The following is a 24,593-nucleotide window of genomic DNA, read 5'->3' on the forward strand; positions in this document are numbered from 1 at the left end:
ATCACCCTCCATTTAAAGCTATACCCCCTCGAGCTAGCCATCACCATCCTAGGAAAAAGGCCCTTGCTGTCCACCCAATCTAACTCTCTGATTATCTTATATGTCTCAATTAAGTCACTGCTCAACCTCCTTCTCTCTAACTTCTACACTTACGTTGTAAGGGTTTCGGTGGAAGAGGCAGCAAGTCTGAGAGAAAAGACGCATCAAGGACATGATTTATTCACACATAGTCAACAAAGGATTTGAATCCAAATAAGACTTGAAGTATACTGGGGCATCTTTATTGAAGTGGTATGATTACAGTGACTAAAATTAAGGGATTATTTTCAAAACAGAATACTAAACATTATTGTATTTGGTCATTCAGTGTCTTACATGCACGACAAAGTAGTCAATTTTCATTAATACTACAAAACTAACTGGCTATGTTTCACTACAAAAAACAAGCAATGATTCGTTTTTGCTTTTTATGAAGTATACACAAATCAAAAAGCTCTTCAAAGCATGGGTAGAATGTTGAGGCCGCTCCAAGATCCATTATTCTGTGTCAATCACGATTGGCCCTCCAGTGAGGAGATGGTCCCTGAGGTGGTCTCTTTCCTCTGGCTCGGTGGATCTGCGCATCCTCCTTCGGCATCCCTGGGAGCAGCGTGACTTGGTGTCCTGGGCCCCGCACACCAGGACTCGGCAGTGCAGGTACACTTTCTACAGAGTGAGGAGACCAAGCATCAGTGGCCAGTTGCAGCCTCCATTCTAAACCCAATCCTCAGAGCAGATTTTACACTTGAGGACTCCCCCTCGCACAAAGGCTCAGTCAGTGGCTGGGCTGATCAGTGAGACTGGGTGACTGTAGAATCAGTTATACAGGACAGAAAGAGGACATGCAAGCCCATTGTGTCTGTGTTAGAACTTGATGAATAGATGAGAGGGGAGGCCATGACCTAGTGGGACTATTGCTGGACCATTGATCCCGAGACCCAGTTAATGTTCTGGGGACCTGTGTTTGAATCCCACCTTGGCGGATGGTGGAATTTGAATTTTTTTAAAAATCTTGAATTAAGGGACTAATGATGACCATGAATCCATTGTCAATTGTTGGAAAAATCCACCTGATTCAGTGATGTCCTTTAGGGAAGGAAACTGCCATCCTTACCTGTTCTGGCCTACACGTGACTCCAGACCCACAGCAATGTGGTTGACTCTTAATTGTCCTCTGGGATGGGCAATAAGTGCTGACCTAGCCAGCGACTCCCTCATCCTGTAACTGAATTAACTCCCACCTCCATGCCTTTGCTGTTTAATCGTTTTACTGTAAATTCTTCTCTGGGATGTGGGCATTGCTGGTAAGGTCAATATTTGTTCCCATCCCTAATTGCCCTTGAACTGAGTGGCTTGCTTGTCCGTTTACAAAGGGTAAACCACATTACTGTGGGTCCGGAACCACACCAGGTAAGGACAACAGATTCTGGCCAGACTAGGTAAATACAACAGATTCTGAGAAAGGATCACTAAACTGAATGGATTAACTCTGCTTTCTCTCTACAGATGCTGCCTGACCCACTGAGCTTTTCCAGCAATTTCTGATATTGTTCTTGACAGTAACATTAACACTATCATTTTTTAGAATTACCATATCAGTATCTATCATCCTTTCAGATAGTACCTTCTCTATAGAACAACTCAAAGTGTAAGTTTTTTTTTCCCTTCATATTCTCCTCTGGTTTTGTTTACCTTAAATCTGTTTTCACTGGCTATTGACCCCTGTGTCGCTGCGAACAATTTCTCCTTCTTTATTTTGTCATAATTCCTCATGAATTTTAATACCTCAATCGAGTTTTCTCTTCACCATCTTTGCTCTGAAGAAAACTACGCTAAATTCTTCCATCACTCCACATGACTGAGGTCCCTTATCCCTGTTACCACTCGGTAAATCTCATCTGTACCTCTCTATAAAGCCTTGAGATCATACCTTCAGTGCTCAGAATTGGCCACAATGCTGTCACCATCAGTGTTCTCGTTCTGCATCGATACTTGGGATTGATCCAAGTTGGCTATATTGTTTTCTCTGGCTGGGTGTTTCATGTAGTCTCACATGAAGCAAGGCTCAGCATTAGGAGTACAAGGTCCTACAGACATGACCTAGTTCATAATCCCCATCATAAGAAGCCTCATGGTCAATCTGAACTCTGTCACTGTCAAAATTGTTCTAATTGGAATCATACCCTGATTGCACTCACTGATCAACCCTGTAGCTTCCTGTAACTAAAGGCTAACAGGACAAGACGATAGCAGATTCCACAGTCTTCTCCTGTGACCATGTGAATGCGAGAGGTTCTGCACCTTTCTGGTTGAAAAAGGATGTTCATTCTCAACCATCAGTTTAAACTTTCAGGGTGCAGCTTAAGTGCTCACTCTTCCTGTGAAAGAAATTCTCACCTTATTGTCCTTTCCCACAAACTTGAAGACGGGGACATAGAAATGTTTCACTAGATGATCCATGGATGTCTCCTGTTTGACTGTATCATCATTGATGCAGCTGTGAAAGCAGGAACAAAGCATTTATTTAAACTCCATTACATTTTCAAAAGAAACCATCTAGTTGGTTTGAGTTGCTATATTCAGGTTAAAGGCTCATAAAGTCTCATTCACTTTATTCATAGTTTACTGACTAGTGTATTTGATATTAGCTGGGTGTGAAGAATCTGCCCTTGGGGAATGTGGAGTTGGGTTAATTCAGAGAGTTTCTGGGTGAGTTGGTCACTCGACATCCCAAGAGGTAATAGAATTGCTTGTAGAGTTTGTGTTGGAGAATGTGATTGTGGGAGCTACACTTTATCCAGAAACAGAAGAGCATTCCTTTGATTGCCCAGAGCTTGCATTAATATGTCACAGTCATGCAGCGAATCAGAATAAATAGGTGCACATTTTGTCCAATTTAGATTTGTCAAGTTACACTGCGGAAAGGAATCCCTTGGTTTTGACTAAAGGGAATGCACCATTTCCCCACAGATCTGATAAAATGTATGTATGAGCCACCTAAAGATCCCATTTAAAATCTACCCCGTAATGGGCCCATCTAATCTCCAAATCAGGAGTTCATTTCCTCCTTTCATCTTATCTCCAATGTTCTCAGGATTGACTTCCACCCTACTCAAACTCTTAAGTGAAGCTCCCCCTCTCTTGCTCAGTCCATGCTTCCTAACCTTCACCTATTCCCTAATCCTGATAACTGCAAGATGAAAATGTCTGATTGTCAAAGTGTGCCATTTGTTTCTGGGCTTTTGTATAATATCCGTATGAAATCAATCCTCTTGGAAACGACTCTGGATCCATCTGCAACTTACCCATCCTTGATGAGGTAGTGCTTCATGATATCATCAGCGTTGACCGAGGGAGTAGCAAAGCAATTCTCTACGAGAGTTTCAAGCCCATCCACATGCATGACAGGCTCGATCCCAAAGTACAGCGAGTCTCGGAGTTTCAGAACTGGAGGCGTCTCCTTGTAAATCTCATCGAAAGCTTTTGATTTGAAGATCTCCAGAGCAAAAGGGAAGAGCCCATGGTTTCTGCCCATGATCTCTAGTAGGGAATTTGCAGGGTTTGGCACATAACCCTCAGACACAGTGTACTGGCAAGGGAACTCGCAGGTGATGGGGATCACCAGCTTACTGGTTCGGATGATAAAGTCCCCATTACTGCCGGGAGTCTGCTTAGGAATACCAGTCAGTGTGTTCCTTGCAATTATCTTGTCACCCACAACCTGGAGGAAAAGGTTCAAAACTGTAACATTAGCTGAATACTTCACAAACATGGAAGAAATGCGGAATTTCGAAACAATAACAGAAATTGTTGGAGGGTCACTGGACTCAAAATGTTAATTCTGCTTTTGTCTCCACGGATGTTGTCAGATTGCAATTTCTGCTTTTGTCAGCCAAATATTTTCCTACCTTACAACCATTCTAGTGCAAACAATTTCCCTCAAGAAGATTGCATCATCGATGGCATTGCTCATGGATTGGAATCCTGACAATGAAATTAATGGATTGCTATGGCATTGCTATGGGTAGTCAATGATCTGGAGCCTAGATTGTGCTGCTTATTATGGGATTTGTGGCTCCCCCAAGGTATTGCTCATAGCTATTGGGGTCCAGAGCACAGATCGTGTTGGAGCTTGGAATTAGTGTAACTTCCCTGGCACTGCATATTGGTAGTTTGGGATATGGAGTACAGATTGTAATGTTTAATGATAGAATTAATGGTTCTCCTCTAGCATTGCCCATGGGGAACCTGGGATCTCAAACACAGGTTGCGCTCTTTAGCTCCGGAATTAGTGGATATCCTGTGGCATTGCTTATCTGAAGTCTGGGATAGGAAGCACAGATTATGTTGTTTATTTATGGATTCCAATTCAAATATTGAGCTGAATGAACAGGGAAGTGTATAACTCCAGCAGACAATGGCTCTTGCAGTGTAATTATAGTGTCCCTACCTTTGAGCCAGGAGCACAGGTTCAGGTTCCACCTGCTCCAGACATGTGCAATAACATATCTGCACAGATTGGTGAGAAATATTTATAACCCCAGGAAAGGGTCAACCTCAACATAGATGCAGAAAGCCATGGAATCATACAGCATGAAAACAGGCCCTTCAGCCCAATTCGTCCATGCTGATCAGATTTCCTAAACTGAACTAGTCCCATTTGCCTGTGCTTGGCTCACATCCCTCTAAATGTTTCCTATCCATGTATCTGTCCAAATGTCTTTTAAATGTTGTAATTGTACCCAGCTTGTTCCATATACGCACCACCCTCTGTGTGAAAACGTTGCCCCTCAGGTCCCTTTTAAATCTTTCCCCTCTCACCTTAAACCTATGCCCCTCTAGTTTTGACCTCCCCTACACTGGGGAAAAGATCTTGGCTATTCACCCTATCAATGCCCCTCATGATTTTATAAACCTCTGTAAGGTCACCCCGCAGCTTCCTATGCTCTAGAGAAAAAAATGTCCCAGCATACACAGCCCCTCTTTATAACTCAAACCTTCCAGGATCAGTAACATCCTTGTAGATCTTTTCTGCACCCTTTCCGGTTTAATAACAACCTTCCTATAGCAGGGTGACCAGAATTGTACACAGTGTTCCAAATGTGACCTTACTAATGTCTCACACAGCTGTAACATGACATTCCAACTCCTGTACTCAATGATCTAACCAATGAAGGCAAACGTGCCAGACACCTTCTTCACCACCCTGTCTACCTGTGAAGGAACTATGTACCTACATCCCCAGGTCTCTCTGTTCAACAACACTCCAGAACATTCTATTGAAAAGGATTTAGTTTGTGTTGTTACCTCAATGGCTGTGCCACAGCTCTTCAGATTAAAGTTGATGTTAGCATGAGTCCCATTGGAAAGTGCTTTACATGATGCATTCAGGAGGTAGAGGTCCAAACCCCCGACTAAGTCCTTGGGTACAGCCACTTCAATCAAATCAGACTTGCACTGCACTGGCACTGGCAACGGCAACAGAAAGAGATAACAAGAGAGAAACAAAGCGTAGAATTATGGGGTTATCTTAAAGGATATGAAGAAATGTCTGTATCAACGGAGCTGAGGTGGAGATGGTTGAGAGCATCCAGTTCTTAGGAGTTAGTAATACCAACATTCTGTCCAGGTCCATCCACGTTGACAGTATGGTCAAGAAAGCACACCAATGTCTCTACATCCTCAGGAGGCTAAGGAAATACTGCATGTCCACAATGACTCATTGCCAACTTTGCTAGATGCACCATAGAAAGCATCCTATCTAGATGCATCACAGCTTTGTACAGCAACTGCTCTGCCCAAGACCTCAAGAAGTTACAAAGAGTAGTGAACACAGCTCAGTCCATTAAGAAACCCAGCCTTCCATCCATTTGCTCATCTCCACTTCCTGCTGCCTTGGGAAAGCAGCCAATATCATCAAAGACCCCTCTTCCACGCTCTTCCATTGGGCAGAAGATATAAAAGGTTGGAAACACAAACTTTTGATTCAGATTCAAGAACAGCTTGTTTCCCGCTGTTATCAGCTTAATGAACAGACCTCTCATGCATGAGAATTGATCTTTCTCTGCACCTTGTCAGTAGCTGTAACACAATATTCTGCATTCTATTCTATTACTCAGATATAGCTATGTAAGGTATGATTTGCCTGGATAGCATACAATATACTATTTCTCATTGTATCTTGGCGCATGCGACAGTAATAAAATCAAATCAAAGGACTGAGACAAAGCGAATTATCATGGCTTTTCCCTGCAATGCTCAATAAATTCCCATATTGTATGTAACCTCACTAATGGCTTGTTATACATGCCCTCTGATGTAAGGGAAGTGTCTGGATTTACCTTGACAGGTGTGATTGTCCTCTGACAGCATTAATCCACGTGGGCACTCGCACTGGTAGCTTCCGTCCACCTGCACACAGTTGTGGCTGCAGCCTCCATTACTGCTGTGACAGCCTTCAATATCTGTAAGATCAAACACAACACACCGGTGAGTCGAGGAGAACAGCTTCACAGGGTGGAAGCAACCTGCCTCTGTTTCTCACGCTTGGTCTCCCTCACACGTGGAGCTACAGGTACCACAGCATCCACATCTTGCCAGAAGCTCATCCTGAAAGAAATGGCAACATCCTGTCTGTCTTTCTGTCTCAGTAAAAAGCAGACTGACCACAGCATACTGATATCCATCTAAACTGCGCTGCATATTAAAGGATTTGTGTATCTTCCATGATAATACTCAGAAGTTGTGGCATCTGAAGCACAATTGCGCTGTAGCATGGAATTGGTGGAACCCCTGGCATTGAACATTGGTAGCAATGGTTTACAAGAATGTTTCCCCAAATGAGAGTGTTTGATGATGAGGCAAGTTATGGGTGTTCTCTTTAGCCAGGATTGTGAGGAGACCTAGACAGAATACATTGGGGAAAACTATTCCCATTGGCAGAAAGACTGAGAAATAGATCTTCAATATATTTGCTTATGGGATGTGGCCACCCCTAACAAGGCCAATATTTATTGCCCATCCCTAATTGTGGTTGAGGGCAGTTAAAAGCTAAACGCAGTGCTATGGGTCTGGAGTCACATTTAGGCCCAATCTAGGTAAGGAAGGCAGATTTTTTTTCCGTAAAAGGATCTCCATGGAGCAAATGGACTTAAAGTGATTGACAAATAAATCAGAGGTCAGATGATAATTTGTATTTTTAACAAGGGATTGCTTAGGATCAGGCGCATGCTATCTGAGGAGACAATGGAGGCAGGTTCAATTATGGCTTTCATTGGGCCATTATCTGAAGAGTAAATGTTTGCAAGGCTATAGGGTTGGGGGGTGGAGAAAGGCTGGACTAACTGAGCTCACAGAGAGCTAGCATAGATATGACAGGCTGAATGGTCTACACGTGTGCTGTAAATATTTTGTGTAACAGTCAATGTTGCATTTCATATCTGCAACAGTCCATGAAGGAGTCAGCCACTGACTGGAAGCTCATGCAATCTTGCAGTGGGTCACTGAGACATTAATAAATGGCAGGACATCAAACAGCAAAGCGGCACAAATCAGAGTCCAATTCTATGCACATGGCGTAAGTACCATGGATGATACCAAGAGCAGTCCTACCTCTGAGAGCCGCAGAACCCATTGTTGCTCCAGGCTGACATATTTCTACAGAGGGAAAAAAGTGAGGACTGCAGATGCTGGAGATCAGGGTCAAAAAGTGTGGCACTGGAAAAGCACAGCCAGTCAGGCATCATCCGAGGAGCAGGAGTGTCGACGTTTCTGGCCTAATCTTACTGCAAAGCCTCTTCCAAGGATGCCCACTTTGAAGAGGTTCTCCTCCTTCCTCCACAAGGGTCTCAGTGAGTCTGTCTCTCTCACTGCATTCCCCAGGTCATCTCTTCTGCCCTGAAGTTCTTCAGGCAATTCCTGATGAAGGGCTTATGCTCGAAACGTTGACTCTCCTGTTCCTTGGGTGCTGCCTGACTGGCTGTGCTTTTCCAGTGTCACACTTCTTGACTCATATTTCTACAGAGACCCAGTTTCCACATGGACAGGTTAAACCTAGCTTCCCACCGCCAGAGGTGTTCTCCCAGCTAGAGGTTCTCACTCACCTTCACAGGTGGCAGCATTGGTGCCCAGAGACCTTCCAATCCCACACTCACAACGGAAGGAGCCCTGCAGATTGATGCAGGTCTCACTGCAGCCACCATTATTGACCTCACATTCATTGACGTCTGTGAAGGTGAGAAGCCAGAGGGGAAATAACAGTTACACACTACAGACACACAACTTCATAATGTTTCGATCAATCATTGAACATCCAACCAAATTTGTTGTATAAGGACTGAGAGGTTTAATACTTAGTTGAGTGTGCAGAGTGAGAATTGCCCCTCCAGAGTAAAGCAATGTAGGCACGAGGACCAGGAGTAGGCCCTTCAGCCCTTCAAGCCTGCTCTGCTGTTCAATATAATCAAAGCTGATCCTCTATTTCATAGAACCCCTACAGTGTGGAAGCAAGCCATTTAGCCCATCAAGTCCACACCAACCCTTTCAAGCGCATCCCATCCGGAGACACCCCCACACTATCCCTGTAATCCTCTGAACACTTAGGGCATGGCCGACTCACCTGACCTCACATCTTTGGACTGTGGGAGGAAATCAGAGTACCCAGAGGAAACCCACGCAGACACGGGGAGAATGTACAAACTCCACACAGTCAGTCGCCCGAGGCTGGAATCAAACTCGGGTCCCTGGCGCTGTGAGGTAGCGGTGCTAACCACTGAGCCACTGTGCCACTCCTTGTCTCAATGCCAAATTCTCCCCACACCCTTAAAGTCTATAAAGTCTAGCAATTTATCTATCTCTTTTTTTAAAATATGTTCAGTTACTTGGCCTCCACATCCTGTTGTGGGAGAGATTTGCACACCTTCGCTACCCTTTCAGTGAAGAAAGTTTTCCTCATCTCAGTCAAAACCCTTTGCAGTATAATTTGTACTAAATATTTTTGTGTGTGGGTACCATCAAGGTCAAAGTGGTCTGGGATGGATGAGGAGAGACACGTTTCTAGTCGAACAAGAAGAGCCTTGTTGCATTGATGTGAAACTAAAGTCATAGAGTCATTGAGATGTACAGCATGGAAACAGACACCTCGGTCCAATTCGTCCATGCCGAACAGATGTCCTACCATAACCTAGTCCCATTTGCCAGCACTTGGCCCATATCCCTCTAAGCCCTTCCTATTCATATACCCATCCCTTTTAAATGTTGCAATTGTACCAGCCTCCACTACTTCCTCTGGCAGCTCATTCCATACATGCACTGTGAGAAAAAGTTGCCCCTTAGGTTTCTTTTAAATATTTCCATTCTCACCTTAAACTTGTGCTCTCTAGTTCTGGACTCCCCCACCCAGGGAAAAGACCTTGTTTATTTACTCAATCCATGTCCTTCATGATTTTATAAACATGTGGAAGGTCACCCCTGAGCCTCTGACACTCCAGGGAAAACAGCCCCAGCCTATTCAGCCTCTCCCTATAGCTCAAACTCTCCAACCCTGGCAACATTGTTGTAAATCCTTTCTGAACCCTTCCAAGTTTCACAACATTCTTCCTATAAGAGGGAGACCTGAATTGCACGCAATATTCCAAAGTGACCTAACCAATGTCCTGTACAGCCGCAACTTGACCTCCCAATCCTATACTCAATGCTCTGGCTCAGCTCTGACTAATAATGGCTAGCATACCAAACACCTTCTTCCCTATTCGATTTACCTGTGGCTCCACTTGCAAGGAACTATGAGCCTGCACTCCAAATATGTATTAACTGGAACTATTTACAGTTGGTAGGAGTATCACGCGCGTTACTACGGAGATAGTCAGGAGCACTTGAACCTCAGGTCTGTCTTCTAAAAAATGCTGAAACGATACAGGATGGTCCGTTTTGGACTGAGATGAGGAAAACTTTCTTCACTGAAAGGGTAGCGAAGCTGTGTAACTCTCTCCCACAACAGGATGTGGAGGCCAAGTAACTGAACATATTTTTTTAAAAAAAGAGATAGATAAATTGCTAGACTTTATAGACTTTAAGGGTGTGGGGATAATTTGGCGTTGAGGTAAGGAGTGGCACGGTAAGCACCACTGACCTTCATACTACCCCACGGCCAATCTGATTATTCTGTGCATGCCATTTTCCTGCCTGTCACCCGTAACCCTTGACCCGTTCCAATCAGAAGTCTACCCAGTCCTGCCTTGAATATAGCCAATGACCCAGCCTCCACTCCCCAATGGGGCAGAGAATTTAAATCACTAAAGACTGCTCTGGGAGAAGAAATTCCTCCTCATCTCTGTCTTAAATGGATGATCCCTTTTTTTGAAACTGTGCCACCTAGTTCTGTGTTCCCCAAAAGAAGAAACATTCTCACAGTTTCTGTAAGGTTGCTGAGCTCTAAGCTGCACCCTTTGAAGAGTTGGACATGAAGTCAAAGATGTTTGCACATTGCAGTTGATTGACTTCGATTAGAATATCGAGTATCTGAACTGCCCATCTCAAATTTCCCTAGATACTCATAGAGTCAAAGAGAGGTACAGCATAGAATCTGACCCTTCGGTCCAACCCGTCCGTGCTGACCAGATATCCCAACCCAGTCAAGTCCCATTTGCCAGCACTTGGCCTATATCCCTCTAAACCTTCCTAGTCATATACCAATCCAGATGCCTTTTCAATGTTGTAACTGTACCAGCCTCCATCACTGCCTCCAGGTGCAATCAGTTCACTCTGTCAGTTTGTCTGTACAGTATTCGATTCTTTATAATAATTAAATAAAATCAACTTCACATACTCAAAAGAATAATGCCAAAACTGAATAAAGCCTGCCCATATTAATTAATGACACATGCTTATGGCTCATGACTTAGCTGTAAGTCATGAGGTTCTGAGTTAAACTCCCTCCCCAGAGGCTATAGGAACAAACATCAAAGCTGATGGGCCCCAGTGGCTTACTGAGGGAGTGCTGCACTGTGAGAAGTGGAACTTTTTAGATGAGACACTAACCTGAGGTGCCATCTGTCCTTTTGGATAGTTGTTCAAAAAGGTACAGGAGGACTTGCGTAGCGTCCCTGGGCAGTAGTTATCCCTTAACCAGCATGGCTGATGGCAGATTATTGGGCCACTGTGGCATTGCAGTTTGTGGGAGCTTCCTGTGCACACTTTGGCTGCCATGTTTCCTACAACTATGACTACCCTTCAAAAGTATTTCATTGCAGAGTGCTTTGGGATGCCCTGTGGTTGTGACAGGCACTATACAAAAGTAGGTTCATTTCTCACCATACATATTAATGTACAGATGTTACCATGTTTAATGCTCTTAAACAAAATTTAAGCCGTTCCTCGGCATTGATAAATCCACATATACACTTAGCTTATAAATTCCTATTGTCTGGAATTACAATTTCCAAAGTTGGTTTGGTGGTGCTCAGGCAGTCCATTTGGTGCATCTAGCTCATCCTTCCAAAGAAATGAATTAAAATTATTTTAAATGACCATGATATCTGCACATTTGATGCATATTATGAAAGCAAGATTTGCATTTAATTAGATGTTATTCCCAAGTTCCTAATGCCCCTCAGGACGGTGCAGTTGCTGAAGCATTTTTGCAATGTAAAAAATTGAGCAGTCTGTGCACAGTAGGATCCCACAAACAGCATTGCGCTATTGGCCAGTGCAGGTTCTATTTAAGGGGGAGCCAGAGTAGCATGAGAAGAGAGATGCACTTGTAGATGAAGCTCAATGGGAGCTAGTTTGGAAGGAGCATCCTGCATAGGAAGTCGGGCTGAACGGCCTGGTTCAGTGCTGTGAGTTTCACGTGGTGTTGTAAACTCAACATTGTCACATCTAGAAATTCCCACCTTCCCTCTCTCTCCCTGAATAGCAGCTCCCAGGCTGATGGTTTCAAACACACCACAACAAAAGAATTATTAACCCACCCTTCAATAAATTCAACCTGGATGGAAGAACATTTAACTCTCGCTGTTTTTCAGCTTACACCAACGGATCCACACTCTGCTATTTGCCTCCCGTGAGAACAGTCCTTTGGAACTCCTTACCCAGGCATGTCTGGGCATCTGGGCCCAGGACGGTACCAGCAGGACATTGGCATTCACCTTCACCAACACAGTGCCCCTCACAATCCGCGATATCACAAATGTCATAGAAATCTGTGAATGACAAAATTCCTGGTCAGTGGGAGGTGGCAACCTCACAGCACGAGAGAGTTCCAGTATGACCAACAGACCATCCTATTGTGAACAGAGGCACAGGGACATCAAATGGAAATCTAAAGAATAACAGCAGAAGTGACGGTTTATGAAGTGATGTTGGAATTGGGGCTGTGCACATGCCTTTTGTTTTCATAGAATCCCTACAGTGTGGAAGCAGGCCATTCGGCCCATCGAGTCACACTGACCTTCTGAAGAGCATCCCACTTAATCCCTATAACCTTGCGTTTCCCATGGCTGATCCACCCAGCCTGCACATCCTGGGACACTATGGGTAATTTAGCATGGCCTATCCACCCTAACCTGCACATCGTTGGACTGTGGGAGGATACCAAGGCACTCAGAGGTAACCCATACAGCCACGGGAAGAATGTGCAAACTCCACACAGACTCCACACAAACTCCACACCTGAAGGTGGAATCAAACCTGGGTCCCTGGCGCTGTGAGGCAGCAGTGCCAACCACTCGGCCACCATGCTACCCAATGGCTTACAATCTGATGTCCCCACTTTGCAATGCCAGCAGTGATCAATCAGCTGAGCGGCTGTGGGTCTGGGCTGGGCTCAGTGAAATTCCCAGCAAAATGCTGCTCTTCTATCAGTTAAATTGAGTGAGGGTGGGAACATGGCCTGGTGAGTGCACAAACTAAAAATTTATGGCATCAAATCAAACAGTCAAGGGACACAGCAAGTGGCATGTCCACCGAGTGCTTAGAACATAGAACAGTACAGCACAGGAACAGGCCCTTCGGCCCACAATATTGTGCTGAACATTATGCCAAATGAAACTGATCCCTTTTGCCTGCTCTTGATCTATAACCCTCCATTCCTTGCATATTCATGTACTTATCTAAATGCATCTTGCTACATGCAAGTGATTCCCTTTATTACCAGATGATCGTTTCCACTAGTTGGTGAGCTGGAAACCAGAGGATCCAACTTTAAGATAATTCCCAAAAGGATTGGGGGAAATGAGGAGAGTTGACTTGGCATAGCCAGTTTGGATCTTTAAAACTCTTTTGCAGGATTTTATCAAGGCTCCAATTTCTTGTCCATCCCTAACTACCCTTGAGTAAGAGACGGTGAGCCACCCTGGTGAAGCACAGCAGCCCCTCTGCGGTAGGTAGCTATTATAATCTGGAATGTACTGCCTGGAACAGATTCAAGGGGCGCTTTCAAAAGAGGATTGGATGCTGACACTTGGTAACACAGAAACTGAACATTGGTGAAAAAATAGACATGCTGAATAAGAGTTATGGTCGATAAATATCAGGACAGATGCAAGAGACACTCTAACACCACCACCTGCAAGTTCCCCTCCAAGCCACTCACCATCCTGACTTGGTCGTTGGATCAAAATCCTGGAATTTCCTACCTAATGGCAATGTGGGTCAACCCACAGCAAGTGGACTGCAGCGATTCAAGAAGACAGCCTACCACCACCTTCTCAAGGGCGAATCGGGATGGGCTATCAATGCTGGCCCAGCCAGCGACACCCAAGTCCCACAAATGCATTTTTAATGATGCCAAATTTCAAAGGGAGCAGCATTTTGTAAGGAAAGGGAGTTAATGGGTTGGCAAGACCAAGCAGACCCAACTTGCCAACCAATCAGCACCTTTTCCTCATGCAGTATGAATTAGCGTCAAAGAGTCATGTAGCAGGGAAACAGAACCTTCGGTCCAACTCATCCGTGCCGACCAGACATCCAAATCTGATCTAGATCCAATTACCATCATTTAGTACATATCCCTCTAAACCCTTCCTACTCATGTCCCCGCCCAGTGCCTTTTAAATGTTGCAATTGTTGAAAAATGCGGTGCTGGAAAAACACAGCAGGCCAGGCAGCATCCGAGGAGCAGGAGAATCGACGTTTCGGGCATAAGCCCTTCTTCAGGAAACATGATCTTGCATCGGTCCTGATGAGTGCATGACAAAAAAGCTTCATCAGCATGTTTTTTTTCTCCGAATTTGTACATGTATTTGAAAAAGAAATATTTGCAGAGCTCCAGAGAAAGAGCAGGGGAATAAGATTAATTGGATAATTCTTGCACTGGATCTGGCACAGGCTCAGTGGAACAAATGGCCTCCTTCTGTGCCCTGCAATTATATAGTTTTCTAATCTGACCTGATGTTGAGACTGTCAGGTGATGTGCTACTCTCAATACAGAATACCTACTAATAAAATGTGACGGGAGTGTGTTACATGAAGCAAGTGTGACTCTTGCAGCTGGTGTTCACTCTAGGCAAGATTTCCAGTAAATTCTAATCAATAAACAGCAGACCTCCTGGTGTTACTGCTAGAGCACAACTTTGGGCTATTGTCAACAAAACCTGACAGGGTAAGCACAGGAAATAAGTGTGACACTTCCGGGAAATAGATACAATGAACATTTGAAAAAACAATGATACGGTACATTTCCTTTGGGTTGTGTCAGAATGATGAATGAATTCACTGGAAGGGAAGATAAATATATCTGAAGCATAAATCTAATTAAAATAGGACGTGAAGTAGGATGAGGGGTCTTGTGTGGAGCATGTGACCTTTTCTTAAACTCTTTCAAGAGACATGGGTTGCTTGGATTTGTTGTCGATCCCTAACTGCTTGGAGGGTAGTTAAGAGTTAACCACATTGCTGTGGATACACATAGGCCAGACTGTGGAAGGGTGACAGACTAATGGAAATCAGTCAACCAGATGGGCTTTTACAGTTGCTATTATGCCAGCTCTTTATTCCAGATTATTCACCATTTGACGGTATTTCATGCCGCCAAACCATTATCCTGCTGGTTGGGGATTATTGATCCAGTGCATTATCACCTCACAACTACCAGCCTCTGTATCCATGCCATAAATTCTGTGCAGTATTAATTGTACAAAAGGAGAGATATCCGGGAGGAAAGTGATAACGATAGCAGAATTAAATTCAAGAAACACTTTTGCAGTTCAAAGGTTAAGTTGCAGTGAGGCTTGTAATGGAAGATTCATAAATAGATAAAAAAATTCACATTGCTTTTCACCAAGGAAAAGGACATGGATGATGGTAAGATTAAGGAGGGGTATATTGATAATCTAGGGACATGTTGATATTAAGAAGGAGGAGGTTATGGACGTCTTGAAAAACATTAAGGCAGCTAAATTCTCAGGTCCTGATGGGATCTATCCCAGGATACTGAACAAGGCAACAGGGGAGATTGCTGGGACCTTGACAGAGATCTTTGCGTCCTCTTTCACCACAGGTGAGGTTCCAGAGGACTAGAGAATAGCCAATCGGATAATTCAGGAAATTATAGAACAGTGACCCTTACATCATTGGTTGGAAAATCACTGGAGATTATTCTTAGGGATAGGATTCACTCGCATCTGGAAAATGTTGACTAACCTTTACTAGAGTTAGTCAGCATGGCTTTGCGCGTGAGAGGTCTTGTCTCACAAACGTAATTGGGTTTTTTGAGGAAGTGATGAAGATGATAGATGAGGGCAGGACAGTGGATGTGTCTATATAGACCTTACCAAAATATTTGACAAAGTCCCTCATGGTAGGTTGATCCAGAAGATTAAGTCACATGAGATCCATGGTGAATTGCTAAGTTGGATACAAAATTGGCTTGGTCATAAAAGACAGGAGGTAGTTCAGGAGGTGTGTTTTTCTGCCTGGGGTCAGTGACCAGTGGTGTTCCTCAAGGATCAGTACTGGGACCTTTGTTTGCAATAAATACGAATAATTTAGATAAAAATGTAGCTGATGTGCTTAGTAGGTTTTCAGATGACATGAAAATTGGTGGAGTTGAAGGTAGTGAGGAAGATTGTTAGTGGATACAGCAGGATATCATTCAGATGGAAAGTTGGGCTGAGTAATGACACATGGAGTTTAATCTGAACAAAAGTGAGTTGATGCATTTTAGGAGGTCAAATGCAAGAGCAAAGTAAGCAGAAAAAGCATGTTTGCTCAGAGCATTGATATACAGAGGAATCTTGAGGTGCAAGTCCATAGCTCCCTGAAAGCAGCAACACAAGTGGAGAAGGTGGTAAAGAAGGTGTACGGCATGTTCGCCTTCATTGATCTTGGCACTGAGTATGAGAGTTGGCAAGTCATGTTTTGGCTGTATAAAACATTAGTTAGGCCACATTTGGAGTATTATGTGCAGTTCTGGTCACCACATTATAGGAAGGATGTGGGGGCAGTGGAGAGGGTTCAGAAGAGGTTTACCAGGATGTGGCCTGGATTGGAGTGTATTAGCTATAAGGAGAGGTTGGATGAACTTGGATTGTCTTCTTAGTGAGGGAGGCTGAGGGGCGACCTGATAGAAGTGTATAAAATTATGAGAAACATGTATAGAGTGGGTAGTTAGAGTCTTGTTCCCAGGGTGGAAATGTCAAATACTAAAGGGCATAGGTTTAAGGTGAGAGGGAGAAAGTTTAAGGGAGATGTGTGAGGTACGTTTTTTACTCAGAAGATGGTAGGCGCCTGGAACACGCTGCCAGGGAAGGTGATAGAAGCAGATACAGTTGCAATGTTTAAATTGCATTTAGACAGCCATTGAACAGGCAGGGAATAGAGGGATATGGACCGTATGGAGGTGGGATTAGTTTAGAATGGCATCATGGTCAGCATAGATATGGTGGGCCGAAGGACCTATTCCTATACTGTTTTGTGTTCTAACATTTGGAACAGGGAAGATAAATGCATGGAACAGAGAGGGAGCTGAGAATAAAGGACTGAGTGGGCTACAAATGAAAAAAAAAGCACAAGGGATGTTATGAAATTATGTTATGAACAGCATGGGAACATCCTAGAAAAGGTAGCTACTAAACATCCAGACCAAATATCCTGGAGAGGTGAGGCACAGGTGAATTCTATTTCTTACTTTAAGTTTGGCCAGTGATTTAATGGACATTCAGTAATATTGTCCCAACTCTGGACCAGGAGAACCCAGGATGAAATCCCGTCACACCTAGAGGTGTGTAATAATATCTCTGAAAAGATTAATTAGGAATATACAGGAATTATTGGTCTATTGAAGGAGGGACTGGCACATTGACAGAGACCAGCATTAAAGCTGAGATATAACTCACACTGACCGAATGAACAAATTTCCAATAAAAGACACCGGTGTTTTGGTAATGTCATTGGTCCAGTAATCCCAAGACCCAGACCAATGGTCTTGGCACCAGGGTTCAAATCCTCAAGATAGTAATCAGAGAAATTGAAATTTAATTTATCAATCTGGAATATAAACCTAGTTTCAATTATGTTAACCATGAAACTTCCATCAATTGCTGTAAAAAAGCTATCTGTTCACTAATGTCCTTTATGGAAGGAAATCTACTATCCGAACCCTGTCTGGGCTACATGTGACTCCAGACCCATGGTGATGTGATTGACTGTTAACCTCCTGCTGCAGGGACCCTCACAAGTCTCTCAGTTCAAGGACATTTCGGGTCAAGCAATGAATGCGGGCTCTCCACCAATGTCACAAAAGAGTAAAAAATTTAAAATGGATTTGGAATGCATCTGTCATTGTTCAAATTTGATATTAATTGGCACTAAAGCTGCCGATTAACTGAGGAAAGTGCCCCAGGGTGGGGATTGTTGCAGTTGGAGCTGTTTGATGTACCTGCTGGTGGCAAAATTCAGGCAGGGGTTTGATTGGCAGGATTGGCATTATCTTGGCAAGCAGAAGAGAAAGTAAAAGACCCAGAAGCATTGAGTACTTACGTCCGCAGTAGACATGGAAACAGACGCTAGGCTTGGGCAGCCGATAGACGTAGTAACCCTTCGGGCAAGCCTTCACATCCACCATGGTGCTCCACAGGCAGCAGTTGTCATTGAAACTGGCACATGCCTGTATCGAGACGATGCCGTCGGATGGCATGGGGTGACTGCCGTTCAGCCAGATGGGCGCGTGAGTGCCACACAGGTTCTCCTGGATGCAGAAGGTAGGCATGGCATCGCCCGCCATCCCAATGAAGCGGTACCACTCTCCATCCATGTTATTGTCGCACATGGGCGTCCCATGCGAGGTGTTAATGTGGTGCTCTGTGTTGCGCCAAGGCTCATTCAAGCTGATGTAGGCAGAGCAAGGATCCACCACTGCCAATGGGAAAGACTAACATCATTCCACAGCACTCCACTGACACATAATTTCATTGCCATTGTAGAGTCTACCCCTTTCCAACTGCACTTCAGAATTTGACTTACCGAAATGGGCTTTTGTATGCGTGCCTTGTCTTAAGAATCATAGAATCCCTACAGTGTCGGAACAGGCCATTTGGTCCAACAAGTCCACACGGACCCTTCGAAGAGTAACCCACCCTGACTCATTCCCCTATCCTATTACTCTAGATTTCCCTTGACTAATGCACCTAGCCCATACATCCCTAAACACAATGGGGCAATTTAGCATGGCCAATTCACCTAACCTGCACATCTTTGGACCGTGGGAAGAAACTGGAGCACCCTTCATCTTTTGGGACTCCATATGCTGTGTGTACACAAGATGGCAACTCTGCCTGATGGTTGCAATGAGGGTCCAAGCCACTCATATAGAAATCGTTTGATTCACTATAAAGTTTGCTTCATATCTTATCATGTGCTTTGCTGCTTTAACTAAATTAACCCACAGAGTTAATCAATTCCCGACAAGCAATTGATTTTTAGACCATTACCATTCACACGGCAATGTGTCATCCATTTGTATTGAGAATTCTAAATAGTCAGTTACTCACCAGCCGAACGTCAGTAAAATCTTCTGCCCACAACCGTAGGAGACAAGAGATGGAGAAAAGAACAGGGGAGGATTAGAAATCTAAAAGCAAAAAGCAGGGCAAAGGAAGGTTTGAGTCCAGCAGTTTGAGAGAGTGAAGCGGGAGGTGGAGAGAGAGAGAGATGAGTGAAACCCTGGAATACTGATCAAGAAGAGAACGATACTGAGTGCCCAGGGAGAGTGCAAAGGATTAGACAGGACCAGGAGGCTCCAGTACCATCACAAACAATACCACTGGTGGAACAGCTCCCTTAAGCAAAGGAGATGGTTTTGCGGAACATGTGAACACTGTTTGAATCATGCAAATAGAATTGTCTTTGATTTATTCCTGAACACATCTACACCAAGAACTAACAGGACTCACTCTGCTGTATGTGTGCCACCAGATTAGATTCAGATGGAAGGTACAAAACTGAAATTTATGAAAGAAAAACATGCATTTTATGCAGCACTTTTCATTGCTTCTAATTGCTCCCGTGTGTCTCAGAGACAAAGTAATACCTTGAACACAAATTGAAAGTGCTGGAGAAACTCAGCAGGTCTAGCAGCAGAGAGAACAATAAAGTTCATGTTTTGAATTCAGTGACCCTTCAATATTTAATATTTTCAAACATATTAAATGGGAGCAGGCCATTCAGCCCAACAGGTCCACACGAACCCTCCAAAGAGTGTCCCACCCAGACACACCATTTCCCTGGGCCAATCCAACTTACCTGTATATCTCCCGACTGTGGGAGGAAACCAGAGTACTCAAAAGAAACCCACACAGACAGAGGGAGAATGTGCAAACTCTGCACAGTTAGCTGCCCAAGGATCCAATGGAACCCAGGTCCCTGGCGCTGTGAGGCAGCAGCACTGAACACTGAGCCATTGTGTCAATTTGACAAACAATAACAAGATGATCAAGCAGTTAAACTATTTTGCTTTCTATAGGTTGAGGGTAAGTGTTCGTCAAGAGAGAACTTGATCTTCAAGCTATAGATCATTTATGTCTTTTTGTTCAAATTAGTTTCATATACAATGCAAATTAGCAGCACTTTTGCCAGTTTGACATTCCCTGAGATTTACACTGAATTGTCATTACCTACAGCACTGAGCAGGGGCTAAGTAAGCTCAATTGACACCAGAGTGACACCAACAGGACTCTCCTTCTCAACCCCTCCCTGAGCCTAAGGCATGGTAACTCTCAGATTAAACCACCACCCCAGTCATCCCTCTCTCTCTAATAAGATGGAGGTGTCGTCTGTAAGAAATCTGTAGTGTCGTGACAGAAGCTGGGGGTGCCCTGTACAATGGGTTTCAAAATGCATTTGACGTAGCCAGAGAGAGAGAGACACACTCTCCTACGTACTCACACACCCTCCCTCACACACAAGCTCTCTCTCATACGCACACACATACACTCCTTGCACTCACACCAATCCATGCACCCTCTCACACATACCCCATCACACTTAGACACACGCACACTTAACCAAGCTTACACACACACACATATATATACACACACACTCTGTCACGTGAACTCACACCCACACGCACACATTCACATGCACACTCAATCTGTCACTCCTACATGTGCACACATATAAGCTTATGGGGTGAATTTGTTTTTGCAGAATTACGTTTTATTTTGCTCAAAAACTCCATGAACCTATGTAAGACTGTGTAAAACCAGACAGAGGGTTTGTCAGTCTGACAGAGCATTGGGACACAGACAGACTTCACACCAATTGTTTAAAAAGCCAAGCTATCTTGGGAATGTAAATTAAAAGAAGTCCTGAGATTTATATATCAAAGAACAGAAACCAGCATATCCCATTATAAAAGATGAAAGTTTTAATCTGAGATTGTTTACTGTATCACATCTCCATGACGTTGGACACCTTTGGCTATAAATCTGTGAGCATGATCTTAGCCTCCACAACCACCTGATGAAAGAGCAGCGCTTCAAAAGCTAGTGCTTCCAAATGCTGTAAACCTGTTGGACTGTAACTTGGTGTTGTGTGATTTTTAATTATCTCTCATGAGAGACCAGTCTCATGGTCCGGTTAGACTAAGGCAACTTCACCATTTTACCTGAAGCTCAACTCAGAGATGAAAGATTGCTGCTGTAAAGCCAAGTTGATATCTAGTATGCAAGATTGACTTGAGCACCTTGAACATTTACTTAAAGTGGCATCATATATGGGCGGCACAGTGGCTCAGTGGTTAGCACTGCTGCCTCACAGTGCCAGAGACCTGGGTTCAATTCCCGCCTCAGGCGAATGACTGTGTGGAGTTTGCACATTCTCCCCGTGTCTGCATGGGTTTCCTCCGGGTGCTCCGGTTTCCTCCCACAGTCCAAAAATGTGCAGGTAAGGTGAATTGACCATGCTAAATTGCCAGTAGTGTTAGGTGCAGGGGTAAATGTAGGGGAATGGGTCTGGTTGGTGTGGACTTGTTGGGCCGAAGGACTTGTTGGGCCGAAGGGCCTGTTTCCACACTGTAAGTAATCTAATCATTTACCATCTCATGCCCAACACCCACTTTCGGCAATTGTTCGCAATTGGAGGCTCAAAAGCAAAATGCTGGGAATCCGGAATAAAAAAACCTCAGGATGCTGGGACTGCCCTATGATGAGAGATTGGCCCTGTCATTCTCTAGATTTGTGAAGAAGGAGAGGTGATCTGATTGAAATCTATAAAACATTTGAAGTGAGTAGGGAACCAAAGGCACAATTTAAAAAGAAAGGCCTAAGACATAGGCCTGAGATAAGTGAGAAATTGCTTACTCGGAGGACCGTGGCCCTTTGAAATTCTCTAAGACAGGCGGCTGTGGATGGAAAGATTGATAGATTTCTGATGACCACTGGTTAAAGTGTAATGAGGAAAGCTTGGGTAAAAGGTGTTAAAGTGTTTCATCAGCCGTAATCATATGAAACAGACAGGCAGGAGGCTGGAAGAACACAGCAGGCCAGGCAGCATCAGGAGGTGCAGAAGTCGATGTTTCAGCTGTGTTCTTCCAGCTTCCTGCCTGTCTACTTTGGATTCCAGCATCTGCAAGTTTCTCTTTTGTCTCTAATCATATGGAATGACGGAGCAGGCTGGAGGGGGTGATTGGCTTACTCCTGTTCCTATGTTAAACAAAAAATGCTGGATAATCTCACAATGTCAGGCAGCATATGTGCAGAGAAACCAGGTTCACATTTCAGATTGAGATCCTTTCATCGGGAGGCTGTTCTGATGAAAGTTCATCGACCTGAAACACTAACACTGTTTCTCTTCATAGATACTGTCTGACCCATTCAGCATTTCCAGCACCTCTTTTGTTTTTATTTAGAAAACGGAGCATCTCGTGCCATACTGTTATGCGACAAAGGATTGCCAGACAGCTATTAACAAACTTGAGAGAGCTTAATGTAATGACATTTTTAACTGAACATGTTCACGAGGACAGTAATAAAACAGAGCTTACTGGAAAAGCTCAACAGGTCTGGAAGCATCTGTAGAGAGAAATCAGAGTTAATATTTCAGGTCCGGTGACTCTTTCAGTAATAAAGCAGAATTGATTAAAGGGGGAGTGAAAAATTAAACAAGCCAAATCCCAGAAGTTAGTCAAACTGTAAACAAAGATGAAGGAAATTGAAAGTTCCCAGAAAGGATGGTGAAATAGCCAGATGATTAAATAATGCACACAGGATAAATGACAATATATAACTCTAATGGAGGTCAATCATACATTAGATAAATATCAAAAACAACTCGTTAATTCAGGGAGAACGTCTCAAACTCAAAGGACAGGAAACTTCTGGAAGAGGATAAACGTAATTGGGGCAAGAGCACGGGACTTATATTAAAATAACACCTTTCAGCATGTTCTAAATAGCTTCATAATCAATTGTGCAGAGCAAGACCCCAAAAACCACAATGAAATGCAGTCAGGGGTGTTCCTCTCTCTGACAATGTTGGTTCAGGAGTAAACATTGGTCAGGAGTCTGCTGGCGACTATGACATCAACCCAAGGTGGAATTTCACACCCAACTAGCAGCAGGCTGACAGTGTAACACCCACCCCTCCCACTGCCAAAGTTATTGCAACAAAGGGTCAACTAGATTTCAAAAGCAAGCATCGGGGGGTAGCACTTGAAGGTGAGGGTGATACCAACTGAAACATCAAATCAGTTGTAAGACACTCACTGAAAGTGCAGACTTTGCATTCTCTGCTGTTCAGCTACGGTAAATGGATCTGAAAGAATGGATAGATGATCAGACAAATACAGGTTTCTTGGCCGCATAGTCCTCAAGTGTTAGAGCAATTCAAGGCTGTCTGTACTTTGCAATTGAAAGAATACCTTCTGTACTGGTGTCAAAAACACTACAGCTCAAACAACATCAGTAAGTTTTAAGCTTCTGCTCTAAATCCAAATGCAGTTTGCTCTCAAGTAGCACTCATTACCACTCGGCTCTTCCTGGTCACTCAAAAGGTTGATATCGCTCAGCTTTTGAAACAGGCATCAGTGAGAATATCTCCACTGTGACTTACCAAAGGAAACTGAGGTTCGGACCCCAGCAGAGAGAGCCAAGCTCAGCAGGATCAAGGGTAACATTTTCTTCAGCTCTGGTGTTTGTGACTCTGATCCTCCCTGAAGTTTCAAGAAAAGACTGCTCCTTCTAAAATCTGTCGGAGGGGTTTTATCTCTTGGATAGTTTCTTTATCCGGCCACAGGAAGGAGGGGTTGGATGTGTAGCTTCAGCCTTGGCCTGGGTCGTTTTCAAGGATGATTTGCTGAGAAGCCCCTTCTGATAGGGATGCTATTTTCACCCATCCTCCTATTGTCTTCAATTTTATTTATTTTTTTGCTTGCAAGTTCCCGGCTATCTCATCCCACAGAGAACAAGATAGGAGGCCATGACCATTTCCACGTTCCTGTCCATCGACTCAGTTCTGGCCATTATATTTCCTGTCCTCTCTCTATGACCGGATAATCTCTACAGAAAGCATCATGTGGCAACGATGATATGCCGGGCAGTTGGTTCCCTTTTAGCACAGGTTGGGACTTTTGTAAACAAGGATAAGGTCAACCACGACTAACAGGAATGTTTGTCCTGACAGTTTCTGGAATTCTCTTTTTAAGAGTTGTTTTTGGATATTGGGTTCTGTTGTTTCATTATTACAAAAGACTCAGATACAAGTGCTCATCGGACACGTGTGTGTGACAGTGGGAGGGCTTCAGGGGAAATTGCATGAGAACAGATCAAAACACTGTGTCTGGTAATTGATATTATCATCTAGAAGGACAAGGGCAGCAAATACATTGGAACACCATGTTCCCCGCCAACCTACACACCCATCACCATCCTTTCAGTAAGGTTTGGTCAAAATCCTGGAACTCCTTCCCCTACAACATTGTAGATCTATCTACAGCACATAGACAGCAACCAAATCCTTTTCTGAGATGTCTGAAACGTCAATGCGACTGGTCACAGTTGTAGTTTGTGGTTTTTCTTCCAGATAAAGGGAAGAAGGTTTTCATATCAATCCTTTTCACA

The 24,593-nt window shown here is 43.8% G+C and overlaps 1 protein-coding gene across 1 annotated transcript; it reads right to left on the reverse strand.

The window, feature by feature from the left end:
• Nucleotides 1–259: 259 nt before the first annotated feature.
• On the reverse strand, nucleotides 260–23,722 carry oit3 (oncoprotein induced transcript 3). Its single transcript, XM_043679119.1, has 9 exons — nucleotides 23,587–23,722; nucleotides 18,016–18,390; nucleotides 12,129–12,239; nucleotides 8,142–8,264; nucleotides 6,381–6,503; nucleotides 5,347–5,507; nucleotides 3,345–3,760; nucleotides 2,437–2,536; nucleotides 260–705 (listed from the first exon to the last, which is right to left on the reverse strand). The coding sequence occupies exons 1-9, from the start codon at nucleotides 23,648–23,650 to the stop codon at nucleotides 538–540; spliced, it is 1,641 nt and encodes a 546-aa protein (XP_043535054.1). The 5' UTR covers nucleotides 23,651–23,722; the 3' UTR covers nucleotides 260–537.
• Nucleotides 23,723–24,593: the final 871 nt, after the last annotated feature.

Source organism: Chiloscyllium plagiosum, chromosome 38 (genome assembly GCF_004010195.1).
Source record: "Chiloscyllium plagiosum isolate BGI_BamShark_2017 chromosome 38, ASM401019v2, whole genome shotgun sequence".
Lineage (NCBI taxonomy): Eukaryota > Metazoa > Chordata > Chondrichthyes > Orectolobiformes > Hemiscylliidae > Chiloscyllium > Chiloscyllium plagiosum.